The 14,340-nt window shown below is 43.4% G+C and overlaps 1 protein-coding gene across 37 annotated transcripts in view; it reads right to left on the bottom strand.

Annotated features, from left to right (window-relative positions):
- The window catches only part of ABI3BP (ABI family member 3 binding protein), a 271,320-nt gene that overhangs the window by 38,874 nt on the left and 218,106 nt on the right, over nucleotides 1–14,340 (bottom strand). For all 37 annotated transcript variants that reach the window (XM_070454961.1, XM_070454969.1, XM_070454962.1 and 34 more), the window contains 3 exons: nucleotides 5,340–5,417; nucleotides 3,767–3,871; nucleotides 247–375 (listed from right to left, as the gene is read on the bottom strand). In XM_070454961.1, coding sequence (XP_070311062.1) covers nucleotides 247–375; nucleotides 3,767–3,871; nucleotides 5,340–5,417 — 312 coding nt within the window. The remainder of the gene's footprint in view (nucleotides 1–246; nucleotides 376–3,766; nucleotides 3,872–5,339; nucleotides 5,418–14,340) is intronic.

The following is a 14,340-nucleotide window of genomic DNA, read 5'->3' as shown; positions in this document are numbered from 1 at the left end:
AAATCTAGATCTTTTGAGGAAGACTTTATTAAAGATCTTGACACTTCCTTCTATATCTGCAAAGGAAAGGAGCACATTGCACAGTAAGTCATTAGAAGTAAGTGTAACTTTAAATTAAAATGTCCCTATCAATCATGAAATTGAGTAAAACGTACTGATCCAAAACTGGGACTCTCTGCTCCCTAATTTGAAATCCTCTGGTGCTTTGTGGCTAAGCATCCAGTGGGACCCGACTGACATACTCACCAAGATCTTCTTCTGAGGCAGGAACTGTCGGTGGCTTTTTATCTGTCTCCATTGTCTCCAAGGGAGCTTCTGTAGGTCTGAGTGTTGCCCTCAAGGGTGGGGAAGTTACTCGGCCTGACGAAATGATTCCTATAATGCAGAGCCAAAGGAGTCAGGTTTTGTAGGGAGCCCTGCCAGAGTTCCGCATTTACCTATTCAACAAATATTTATTAAGCAATTACCATGTGACTTGGCACTATATGCCAGGATTAGAGAGAAAATAAGACCTGCTGTCTTTGATTGATTGGGAGATATATGTGAGCCAAATTATACTGAAGCATTATAAATATTGCGAAAGCATAAGACAAGCTCTCAGAGAAGACAAGTCTATAGGGAAAAATGACGGATGGATGCTGGGGCGAAGTTAGGAATGCCTTCCTAGAGGGTGTGCCAATAAAGAGGAAAAGTGATCAGTAAGGCAGGCATGAGAGCTGTATTCTAGGTGGAGTTTACAGGAAGAACACAATCAGGGAAGCATAAAGTCATGTGGCATGTTGAATTTGAAGGCGTGAGAGCCAAGTGCCTGGAGGCAATGAGAGCAGAATGGGGGGCGGGCAGGGAAGGGCAGTTCATGGAGGGCCTTGCATACCATGGATTTAGATATTATTTTTAGATGACAAGGGCCCATTAAAAGTTTTTCGCTAGGGAAGTAACATGATCAGATAAGGAGAGAGTGAGCAAGTTAGGCTGCAAGGCTGGTGGCAGACTGAGAAATCAAGAACTAAAGCAGTTGTGTAGGTAAGGACAGAGAACTACGTAAAAAGCAGTAAGACTGGATGGAAGGGGTTTTACATGAAAGATGTCAAGAGGATGGAGTGGCCAGACTACAGATTAAATGATAGGCATGGGAGATGGCGGGGGAAGAAGAAAAAGGTTTATAAGGTAATGACTGATTCTGGCCTAGTGGCCAGACCAGTGTTACTCTGAGATGCTGTATTCAACAATGTCTCCTCCACTCTAAAAACACATGTAGGTCTCCAAAATAGGATCCATCCCAAGGTCTATGCAAATATGGGTAGAACAGAGTGGAGGCTAGTAGTAGTGATAGTCACCCAGTTGTGTCTGATTCTCTGTGACTCTATGGGCTGTAGCCCACCACTCCTCTGTCCAAGGGATTCTCCAGGCAAGAATACTGGAGTGGGTAGCCATTCCCTACTCCAGGGGATCTTCCTGACCCAGGGATTGAACCCAGGTCTCCTACATTGCAGGCAGATTCTTTACCATCTGAGCTATAGTCTGTCGTAGAGTGGAAGCTGGGTTAGCTTTTACAGTCTTCATGGGAAAAGGAATTGTCCTCAGATGATAGAGAGTCAAAGAGTAAGGACTGATGCACGGACTGAGGCCCAGCATGAACTCATGGGTGATGGGCCCTGGGTCCTGGTGGGGGTGGGCCCCGGGTCCTGGTGGGGGTGGGCCCCAATGAGAGGATGAGTGCAAGCCATGAGACGCTGCACTGCAGCCAGCAGGGGATTTTTTGAGTGGGCAGAGCCAGCAGGAAATGCTGGGATGGTATTTTCATCCTGGCAAGGAGAGCAGGACTGAGAGGCCCCAGTAGATCTGGAGATGGCGGACAGCTAGAGATGACTCAGGGGGAGCCTAAGGCTGTGCTCAGAGGCACATGTGCAAGAAGGCATGTTTTCAGAGAACTCCCAGAACACTGAACTGATTTCTTGAATTCCATATGCACTTTCTGTGATGGTCATCAGGCTAGATGTGTTGTAAAGAATCTGCCTGCAATGTGGGAGACTGGGTTCAATTCCTGGGTCAGGAAGATCCCCTGGAGAAGGGAATGGCAACCCACTCCAGGATTCTTGCCTGGAGAATTCCACGGACAGAGGAGCCTGGCCGGCTATAGTCCATGGGATCGCAAAGAGTAGGACACGAATGAGCCACTAACATTTTCACTTTCTTTCCTCAATGTAGACATTTCTTTTGAATTAGAGATGGATAGCAAAGGGTGGGGAGGGCACCAGAGTTAATCTCAGAAGTGGGATGTGTTTATACCATCCCACCGGCTGGATGAGTTATACCAAACTACGCTTATTGATGGCAGTGAACAAGTTTTTACGTGGCAGGAACCAGGGCCATGCAGCTGCAGCTGGAGACCCACAGCCTTGCAGGAGAGCTCTGTGGGGGAGGTTCCCCGAACTCTTTCGTGGAGGACCCTGGAGCATCACTTTCAGTCTGACCTGAAAGCTACAGAAGCTCAAGTCTCAGCTGCCCCAGGTTACAATTAATGAAGAAAACCTGGTCTCCTCACTGGGGCCATGTCCCTAGACCTTGACTCAGGCAGGCACCACCAACATGGATGATAGGCTGATTCCTCCTTTAGCTGATGGGAAAACAACCCAGAGGCCGCTGTCCCCTAGTACATCATGGAAGCTTCTCCACCACATCCTCCTTTCATCCTGTGAAAAGAGTGACATCCATGCCCTTTCTCATAAATCCTTATCAGTTTCATCTTCCACAGTTGTACCTAACAGTGTTATCCTGATTCCCACTACAGAATATTTAGGAGATAGACATGAGGGAAGAGGGGGGGAAAGATGGAGAACATGCTGTGATCTGCTGGCAGGTCCAGTGGAACAGCCTTTAAGAGGAGTGAGATGAAGCTTTGCTCTGAACTGGGCTCACTGATTCTTAATTTCACTCATAGATTCACTCAATGATTACTAGATTCACTCAGTAAGGACTGGATTTGGTTCTGGAAATTCAGAAAAAGTGTCATCTGTCATCACAGAGCTCATGATCTAGTAGGGGAATACAAGGACATGAACAAGTCAGTTCTAAAACGGAGGTTTGCTCTAACGGAGGTATGTTTCAAGGAGAAATAGGACAGATAAGCAGTGTTAAGTCTACTTTGGGGAGTTATAGAAGGCTTCTTTAAGATAAGGATGGAGTACGAGTGTCCCAGGTGACTGGGAGAGGTCATTCTATGTGAAGAAGACAATGCATGCCACAGTCTAGAGGTGAGAGGCAGTCTGCCTTGTTGCATAGACCAGACCTGCTCAGTCACCAGTCTGCAGTCTTTCCCCTGGAACCATAATACTGAGGTCAGCATGAAGGCTGGTGGACAGGGGAGCTATCAAGGAGAGGTAAGTGATTTCATCTCAAGAGACAGAATGTTAAGTGGAGGAGATTTTCCATTACCCCTGGTGGATTGGCAGCACAAAACGTCTTGTGCAAAATAATCCATTTGTTGAAGAGCTTGTGACAGCTTCCATCTCAGCACCAAGCACCCAGCATCTAAGAAGCAAACTGACCTAGATGGACAAGGATGGTGGCTGTCACCCCACCCACCCAGAGTGAGGACAGGAGTCCTTAAAGTTGTAATTGACAGTGTCTGGTCTTTGGGGCCAACACAGCCATGTGTCCCACATGCCTAGAGCTGTCTGTTGCTTGAGCTAGCACACCAAGGGCTGGTGGTTGACCAGTAAAACGGAATTCAAGGAGGGATAGCGAAGGTGTGTGGCCGACATACCTGCACTTCCTGGCTTTCCGGTGACATTGTTGGGTGGTAAAGGCTTTCTTCGTGGGGGCATGGGTCTGGGTGGCAGGGGTGGGCGACGAGTACCTGGGATTATGGCTAAGAGATAATATTACAGATTAAGTGGCCCTAAGGATTTACTCGATAAAATCACAGGTTTTTTTAAAAAATACAATATTCGACAAGTGGCAGTTGGATGACAGAGAATAGATTCTACAGAAAAGTGCCTGTGAGTAATACTTTCTGATGTTCTTCTAAATTAGTGCTTGTAATGTACCCAGGGATAATAAAGCAGATGAGTTAATGGGGAAAATATTCTCTGATTATGGTAAACCTGCCCTTTGAAAGGCTGTATGAATGCACAGAATTTAACATCTTTTGCTTCTCATATAGATTCAACAGGAGCATTTCTGAGCTTCATTGTCGCCAATTGCCTTTGCTTTGCAGACTACAATTCTTATACCATTTTTTCTTTGAGCTGGTAAAGCATTTAATTTCTCTCTTAGTAGGTGTTCCACTCCATCCTCCAACTATATCACGTAATTATAACTAAACCAACAATTTTAGAACTTCTCAAATGATTACAACAAAGTAGTCCTAATGGCAGATGCAGTAAGCCTGTGCCCCATGCAGACCAGAGTCACCACACAAGGGCGCCTGGCCCGGGAGCTGTAAGTGGGAGCCAAGATTTCCCACCCGCTCCGCTCTCTCACCCACCCATGAGCCTTCGCGCAAGGACGCCAACCCAGAGGAAAGGCACGTTTTTCTAAATGGTTTGCCTGAAGGGCAGAGAGGAGAGAAATCTTTTTATAATCTGCACAAAGGCTGACAAGGCTAAAGTTACCTGAAGCAGTCCATCTTAACCCAAATTTTCTTTGAAGTCCTGTGTTATAAGCTTAAAAATTTATCTCTTTCTTTGCATAATGTATTGGTTTAATAATCTTCAAGCAAAATTGACAATCCAAGAAAATGCCCTGTGACTTTAAGTACTTCCTGGGATATCAGGAATTGTGCACGTGCATGTATGAATGTGCATATGCTGGGGGTAGGGAGGAGTGAGTCGTGATGATAGAATAGAGATGTCTCACCCAGACATTAATAGATCGGAGTAGGTTCCACAGCATCCTTCTACAAAGCACAGAGCTCTTATTCAATGCAAAGATATTACCACTTCATAATTTTGGCCTATTATATACAGGACAGTCTCAAAGTAGAAATATGAATCATTTCTGGCAAAAGGATATTATAATAAACTACATAAGAGGAAAATTTGTATATGATGAAAACTAGAATCCAGTTACTTTTCAGCGTTTGCTCCACTGTGGCCCCTCAGGACATTATGTGAAGTAATTAATAAATCAGTTGCTCATTAGAATTTATGCACAAAGCACTTTTCATTTTCCCGAATAGTTTAGTATGTTTATCTAGCAATACCCAGGTACTGTTAGCATGGATCTGATGCTTTGGGGACTGTGAGCATGCTACTTGTTTTGCAGCAGCACATATAACTTGCAGCTACAAGTTTCAGAGCAGAACTGAGTGAGGGAGTCAGCCGCTTATTCCTTACCTGGTTTTTTTGTGGGGTGAGAAGAATCCACTGATACATTTCTACCAGCACCAGATGGCAGTGGGACTTGCTTGACCCCTGTGAGCAGAGATAATGACAGAATAAACAGATAGCTAAAATGTGATAAACATTCTTCACAGAAACTTCATAGAATTGTTAGTGATAATGTGCCCTTTTTTTTTTTTTTCTTTTAGAACAAGGATACTGGTGTTTTTGTGCCTAGACATTTTGATTGGCTTCTCCCGTCTGCATACAGAAAAAAATATCTAAAGCCCTACTGCATTCATTGGTTGTGTTTTTTTCTATGAAGAGTTAGTGTTTGATTTTTTGATTGTGGCTTTGTATTAATTTTCTATGCTGCCCACCCTGCACTGCCTGCCTGGGTGGTGTTGTCTTGCCAGAAAGACTTCATCTACAGATTGACTTTTTCTTTTTTTGCCAATATTCATGAATAAATTCTGTGGTTTTTAAAAATATTTGTCTCTAACTCCTCTACCCCAATAAAAACCCTTCTAATTTCAACATGTTTGGGTTTCTAGCTAATGAATTGACTTTAAAATATTTTTTGAGAAGCCTTGGTTAGCAGGCTGGTTAGGCCACAGACTGTATCTGCACTCTTAAGATTTGTAAATTAGGCCTGGGTAGGCCTTGAACTCCAAGTTGCTGTTTGGAAGAAACTGATCTGAAAATTACCCTGCATGCTATTTTATCTCCTAAGGCTCTCAGACATAATCTGTTGGTTATCACTAAGTCATTCACCTAAATACCCACGCTAGGATTTTGGGTAGCGATCCTAAGGGTAGAGGGAACCAATTTACTTTTTGTCCTGTATTTTAAAAATTATTGTTCTTTTACACTATAGAATAGTCTTCCCTGACATGGCTGGCAGTCTCCATTAAGGAATAATAGGAACAGACATTTAGAATCTCAAGAGTGAATATTATCCTCAGTTAGATATAGTGGCTCATCCTGAACTTTCCAGGTGGTGGCAGCGGTAAAGAACCTGCTTGCCAGCGCAGGAGACACAAGAGACCCGGGTTCAATCCCTGGGTCAGAAGATCCCCTAGAGAAGGAAATGGCAACCCACTCCAGTATTCTTGCCTGGAAAATGCCAGGGACAGAGGAGCCTGGTGGGCTATAGTCCACAGGGTTGCAAAGAGGTGGATATGACTGAGCGTGTGTGCATACACGCGTGTGCACACACACACACACACACACACAATGGCTCATCCTAAAAAATGAACCCATACACTGAGGACATGTGTGTGTGTGTGTGCTCACTATAATATGTATTAAAGATAAGAATAAACATTGAGTTTATATACTAGCTAGTACATTAATAAGAACAAGCAGTCACAGCCCTATTTAGAGTGCTGTTCCAGGACTCTGTAGGGATATTACACACTCAACCTCATGTAATATGTAGGAAGAGATATTAAGTATACAACAGAAGCTTTGCTTGCCAAAAATTAGATGATATTTTCACATTAATTTACGAAATTATTAATCATGACTGTATTATAATGAACATTAATCAGCCCAGGGATCGAACCCAGGTCTTCCACATTGCAGACAGAGTCTTTACCATCTGAGCTACCCAAGAAACTCATTAATATATTACTAACATTATTATTAACTATAATAATAATTATGATTAACATTAATTTATGAAACCTAATATTGCAATTCCACAGCCTCTGCTGTTTGAATAAGAGATAATATATAACCTCGTGGTGAATGTTTGTATGGAGCCAGGGATCAAATGCTGTTTATCTGTGGTGGGAATAAAGTGTTTCTGCAGTCAATGACTATTTTGTGGGAACAAAAGCTCATGGGTCTTCTTCCTGTGCCCTCCTCTGAGTGGTAATGGGAGTGGGAAATGACTCACTGGTGGTTACTCTGTCTGTGGCTTAGGGGAATGCAATTCATTTGTCAGCAGGATAACCTGGTTTGCTAAGATGTGATTTACCACTATTTTTCGAGGGTAAAGTCACATTATATCCTCTAGCACGCTAGCAGGCTATGTGCGCCTTCAGTAGACACTTCTTCACACTCTTTTTCCAAATCAACAAAGTATGTTGATCCAATACTGCACAAGCACCTTAGATATTCAAGACCTGATTTGATCCATACACCCCTTCTGGGTGGGAGATACCACTGGGGTCTCACAGAGGAGGAAACCCGAGGCAAGGGGAGATTAAGTACTTGTCCAGGGACTGACAGTTAAAGTGGAGGCATTCACACCCATGTATGCCCAGTTCCCAAGCCCGTTTCTTGAGCACTAATTGGGATAGTACAGGGTGTCTTTTTCTGTCATCATCTTCCCTCCGATAAAGAGAAGGCCGGACGTGGCATCACTGGTGCTAAAGCCCATGCTACCAAGCCTAGACTTAAAACCTGACTTAACTGCAGTTTTGACCTTCCCCAGAAATGTAATCTCAATCGAGCAGCCTGGAAGTTTCTGGTCAGCCCCTGTGAGGGAATCTGTCACAGGCGCCCTCTTCATCCTCCAGAAGGAGAGGTGACCTACAATGGTAAAACCCACGCAAATCCCTTCTAGCTCCAAAGGTGTCCTGGCTCCAACACAGTATTTTCTTTGGGTGATGGTTCCCTTGCCCCACACTTGCTCCTATACACGTGGTCGCCGCAGCGGAAGGGGAGGGTGGGGCAAACGGGGAGAGTAGGATTAACACACACACACTCCCATGCATAAGAGAGACAGCCAGTGGGAAGCTGCTGCCTAGCAGAGGGAGGTCAGCCCAGTGCTCTGTGACGACCTAGCAGGCTGGGATGGCGGTGAGAGGGAGGTCCAAGAGGGAGGGGGTGTATATATACACACATAGAGACACACACATATGTACACGCACACATATGTGCACACATATGCACACACGTACAAACATGTACCCTTTGCTGGACAGTAGAAACTAACACAAATTGTAAAGCAACTGTCCTCTGATAAAAAACCAAAACTTCCATTGAGCACAAGTGTTTGGAGTGCCATCTAGTCACTACATAGGATGCTGCTTGATTCATAAATTGCTGAATGCATGCTGTGATAAGTCACTTCAGTCCTGTCCAACTCTGTGACCCTATGGAATGTAACCCACCAGGCTCCTCTGTCCAGGGAATTCTCCAGGCCAGAATACTGGAGTGGGTTGCCTTGCCCTCCTCCAGGGGATCTTCCCCACCCAGGGATTGAACCCTGGTCTCTTACCATCTCTGGCACTGGCAGGCAGGTTCTTTACCACTAGCACCACCTGGGAAGCCCAATAAAGCCAATTAAATCTTCAAATTTACTTGGCTGAATTTTTTTTTTTTCAATGCTTCTCTTTGACCTCACAATGAGTCTAACTGACTTTAGCTCTCAGGTCCGACACTCTGTATTTCAGGTGTCTGAAATACACCAGTGAGGTGTCACCTCACTGGGTGAGGGCTAAACAACCATGGCTGGCAAGCAGGTGCCATGCAGTCATGCCACTGATATGTGGGAGTCAGAGAGAAATGCAAGGATGAAATGGTTTTCCGACCACACGTGTCCAGATCTACCAAGCCACAGGCCGGTAAAACGGAGAACTGAGAGAGAATCTAAAGCTCTGCAGGATTACTTTATGGATAAGAGAAAAAATAGAATCATCCCTAGCCTCTTTTCAAATGAAGGGAGAAATCAGCTATTTTCTGTATAGGTAGAGATGGAAGCATCATAGTATTATGATCCTTGTAGGTTAAGTAGCCAAGTCAATAGCATCAGTTGCTAAACTGGATTTTGTCCAGCCTTCAGAAACAAAGAAAAGCCAGCAGTGGATGAGAACGCTGGGAAGAGTCCTGCAGAAGGCAGCTGTGGGACTCAGGGAAAAAGCATTGAACTGGGGACAGGAGAGTGAAGTCCAGTTCTGGGCTTGGCTCCACCTGGCCGTGGTTTGCATGTCAGCCAGTAGCATGTGAGCTCAGGCCCTGGAGGCCAGTGAACTTCTGTGGCCCTGAATTGAGGAAAGCCAATAAAGGCCAACGCAAGCAGAGAGGCAATGGAGGGCAAAGGAGGAAGCCAGTGAGAGAGAGTGCAGAAAAAGAATCCTCAGGAACTGACATCTGATTAGCCAGTGTGGGTCAGGCTGCAACATGAATTCTTTCTCCCTCAAGCAGGATTAATCCACTATTTTCTCAAGGACAGCACTGGCTCTGAAAGCAACAAGACTTGAACTTCAATGTAAGCCCCCAAATGTCATATGGAAATTCTCCAAAAATCTCTTGATTTACATAGTTCATCCCTTAGCAATTTATTGTCAGAAATGAAGTAATGATTTCAGTATTTTTAACCATGGTAACAGAAACTTTGCAAACAAACACAGCACACTGGGAATTGATTTCCGAATGTATTCGAGACGGTTCCTCATGACCGAAAAGGAGTGGTGTTTATGGATGATTGGTCTCCTCACCCACGTCTCAAGATCTCAGCACCTGGCTGCAAGGTCAGGGGCGAAGGGCCAGCAGACTGGAAGATTTAGCGGCAGCTCAGACAAACACATTCCTCACCTGGGCGGCATCTGGGTTCTGGTTGTCGAGCACACTCCACGTGGGTCCAGTGAAGTGTGGATTCCTCATTAGGAGAGAACGGAGCAGAGAAAGGAGTCTGGGATTCAGGTGTTAACATAGCTGCCAAAGCACATGTGCCAAGGGGGTTTCCAAACTACACTTTGCCTGGCACATGTGGGCCTTCAAGGAATGTTAGTTGAATGAAAGAACAGTTGCATAACTTAGCAGCTTTCTTCCACGGTGAGAAAAGTGGAGATCGTCTGGCAAAGGATGGGTGATTTTTTCTGGCAAAGGTCAGAGAGGAACTATTTTCAGCTCTGAGGGCCATACTGTCTCTGTCACAACTCTTCTGTCCTGCCACTGTGTTGAGAAAGTTTCTACTAAACCTTGTTTACAAAAAAAGGCAGTGAACTGGATCTGGTCTGTGGGATTGTACTTCTTGTGGGCTTCCCTGTGACTCAGTGGTAAAAGGCTTCCCTGGTGGTTCAGTAGTAAAGAATCTGCCTGCCAATGCAGGAAACCCAAGAGATACGGGTTTGATTCCCAGGTCAGGAAGAGGCCCTGGAGAAGGAAATGGCAACCCACTCCAGTATTCCTGCCTGGGAAATCCCATGGACAGAGGAGCCTGGCAGGTTACAGTCCATGGGGATGCAGAGTTGGACATGCCTTAGCACACACATTTGTACTTTGTGCAATCCCCTGGTCTAGGCATGTTTTTGCATCTCAAGTTGGTTATAAGCATGTAGAACATATCAATTAAGCTGAGACGTATCTCTGGAAACCCTGAAAAAGCAGAGTGCTGGAAAAATGCCCAACCTAAACTTCACTCTCTAAAGGTTACTTTCTAACTTTAAGGTGGAGAAATATTATACATGTACATGTGAAATGAACATAAAGCAGGGTAAATATCTATAATGATGTTATGAATTAAGAAACTGGGGTCAAGATAGTTTAAAGATTGCAGAGTGTTAATGGAGTCATTGCAAGATTTGTTTAGAGACCTAAAGAATCAAAGGTGCATAGTTTTAAGGCCTCAGAATCTTTCTCTTTTAGTTTTCCAAAGGACCAGCAGTAAATATTTTTATGCCTGACTATGAAGAATATGCCCTATAAATCCTAAACACATCCTTTTTTTTTTAATGTTCTATTTTTTTTCCATTTATTTTTATTAGTTGGAGGCTAATTACTTTACAATATTGTAGTGGTTTTTGCCATACATTGACATGAATCAGCCATGGATTTACATGTGTTCCCCATCCAGATCCCCCCTCCCACCTCCCTCTCCACCCGATCCCTCTGGGTCTTCCCAGTGCACCAGACCAGAGCACTCTAAGCACATCCTTTTATCAGCTGATTTTTTAAAATGCAAAATATATGTACTGAAAATTTCAGCAAGAAAAATTATAGTAAAATATATGTGAGGTGGGTAAGAATCATACATATTCTAGGCAAAATGTCAAAGTTGGATGAAAAATCAGTCAACACGGAGATATTGTTCTTATTAATACACAATTGAGGCTAGAAGTGAGTGTGAATGAGACAATAGGACTGGGTCAGAGAAGAAAAGAAATCTGATGTGAATACCTGCATTTCTATAAAGAAGTCAGATCAAAACCATGCACAAAGTAAGGCAGACTCCTGTCTATAACCTGAAGAGAACAGATTTAAAAACTTCTTTTTCTCACCCATTTCTCAAAACATTATTCCCCAGGCAAATAATTTGAAAGCTGTTAAAATTTCCTTTCATAATATGCTATGTAATGTCACCTGTGATTTGTATTTCATTTACTTTCTTTTCTGGTCTTACTGTATTGGCTTAACACTCCACATCTATTTTCAATGGAAGGGGTAAAAATAGGAATCCTTACTTATATTCTTGATGTGAGAAGAAGAATATTCAGACTGGATATGAGATGTTAGCTGTAGGTTTTTCTCAGATGTCCTTTATCAGATGGAGGAAAATTCCTTCAATTTCTAGTTTTATGAGAGTTTTCATCATGAATGGTTTTTGAATTTTGTCTCATGGCTGATTTTTTATTTATGATCATGTGATTCTTTTTTCCCCTTTGTTCTGTTAATGTGGTTAAGTTCTGTTGCTCAGTCGTGTCTGACTCTTTGCAACCCCATGGACTGCAGCACACACACCAGGCCTCCCTGTCCATTATCAACTCCTGGAGTTTATTCAAACTCATGTTCTTTGAGTTGGTGATGCCATCCAACCATCTCATCCTCTGTCGTCCCCTTCTCTTCCCGCCTTCGATCTTTCCCAGCATCAGGGTCTTTGCCAGTGAGTCAGTTCTTCATCAGGTGGCCAAAGTATTGGAGTTTCAGCTTCAGCATCAGTCCTTCCAATGAATATTCAGGACTGATTTCCTTTAGGATGGACTTGTAGGATCTCTTTGCTGTCCAATGGACTCCCAAGAGTCTCCTCCAACACCACACTTCAAAAGCATCAATTCTCTCACTCTCAGCTTTCTTTATAGTCCAACCCTCACATCCATACATGACCACTGGAAAAACCATAGCCTTGACTAGATGGACCTTTGTCGGCAAAGCAATGTCTCGGCTTTTTCATATGCTGTCTAGGTTGGTCATAACTTTCCTTCTAAGGAGCAAGCGTCTTTTAATTTCATGGCTGCAATCACCATCTGCAGTGATTCTGGAGCCCAGAAAAATAAAAGTCTGTCACTGTTTCCATTGTTTCCCCATCTATTTGCCATGAAGTGATGGGACCAGATGCCATGATCTTAGTTTTCTGAATGTTAAGTTTTAAGCCAACTTTTTCACTCTCCTCTTTCACTTTCATCAAGAGGCTCTTTAATTCTTCTTCACTTTCTGCCATAAGGGTGGTGTCATCAGAATATGAGGTTATTGATATTTATCCCAGAAATCTTGGTTCCAGCTTGTGCTTCATTCATCCCAGCTTTTCTCATGATTTACTCTGCATATAAGTTAAATAAGCAGGGTGAAAATATACAGCCTTGACATACTCCTTTCCTGATTTGGAACCAGTCTGTTGTTCCATGTCTAGTTTTAACTGTTGCTTCCTGACCTGCATACAGATTTCTCAGGAGGCAGGTCAGGCAGTCTGGTATTCCCATCTCTTCAAGAATTTTCCATGGTATGTTGTGATCCACACAGTCAAAGGCTTTTGCATAGTCAATAAAGCAGATGTTTTTCTGGAACTCTCTTGCTTTTTCGATGATCCAATGGATGTTGGCAATTTGATCTCTGGTTCCTCTGCCTTTTCTAAATCCAACTTGTACATCTGGAAGTTCCAGTTCACGTACTGTTCAAGCCTGGCTTGGAGAATTTTGAGCATCACATTGTTAGTGTGTGAGATGAGTGCAACTGTGTGGTAGTTCGAGCATTCTTTGGCATTGTGTTTCTTTGGGATTGGAATAAAAGCTGACCAGTCCTGTGGCCACTGCTGGCATATTGAGTGCAGCACTTTCACACCTCTTTTAGGATTTGAAATAGCTCAACTGGAATTGCATCACCTCCACTAGCTTTGTTTGTAGTGATGCTTCCTAAGGTCCACTTGACTTTGCATTCCAGGATGTCTGGCTCTAGGTGAGTGAGCACACATTCGTGGTTATCGGGGTCGTGAAGATCTTTTTTGTATAGTTCTTCTGTGTATTCTTGCCACCTCTTCTTAATATCTTCTGCTTCTGTTAGGTACATAACACTTCTGTCCTTTATTGTGCCCATCTCTGCATGAAATTTTCCCTTGGTATGTCTAATTTTCTTGAAGAGATCTCTAGTCTTTCCCATTCTACTGTTTTCCTCTATTTCTTTGCACTGATCACTGAGGAAGGCTTTCTTATCTCTCCTTGCTACTCTTTGTAACTCTGCATTCAAATGGGCATATCTTTCCTTTTCTCCTTAGGCTTCTGCTTCTCTTCTTTTCACAGCTATTTGTAAGACCTCCTCAGACAACCATTTTGCCTTTTTTCATATTTTTTTCTTGGGGATGTCTTGATTACTGCATCCTATACAATGTCACGAACCTCCATCCATAGTTCTTCAGACACTCTGTCTATCAGAGCTAGTCTCTTGAATCTATTTCTCACTTCCATTGTACAATTGTAAGGGATTGGATTTAGGTCATACCTGAATGGTCTAGCAGTTTTTCCTACTTTCTTCAATTTAAGTCTGAATTTCACAGTAAGGAGTTCATGATCCAAGTCACAGTCAGCTTCTGGTCTTGTTTTTGCTGACTGTATAGAGCTTCTCCTTTTCTGGCTGCAAATAATATGATCAATCTGATTTTGGTGTTGACCATCTGCTGATATCCATGTGCAGAGTCTTCTTTTGTGTTGTTGGAGGAGGGTGTTTACCATGACCAGTGCATTCTCTTGGCAAAATTCTTTTTGCCCTGCTTCACTCTGTACTCCAAGGCCAAATGTGCCTGTTACTCCAGGTGTTTCTTGACTTCCTACTTTTGCATTCCAGTCCCCTATAATGA

Source organism: Odocoileus virginianus, chromosome 25 (genome assembly GCF_023699985.2).
Source record: "Odocoileus virginianus isolate 20LAN1187 ecotype Illinois chromosome 25, Ovbor_1.2, whole genome shotgun sequence".
NCBI lineage: Eukaryota > Metazoa > Chordata > Mammalia > Artiodactyla > Cervidae > Odocoileus > Odocoileus virginianus.
Note: the sequence above shows the minus strand (reverse complement) of the source record. Positions and strands in the feature narration are given on the sequence as shown.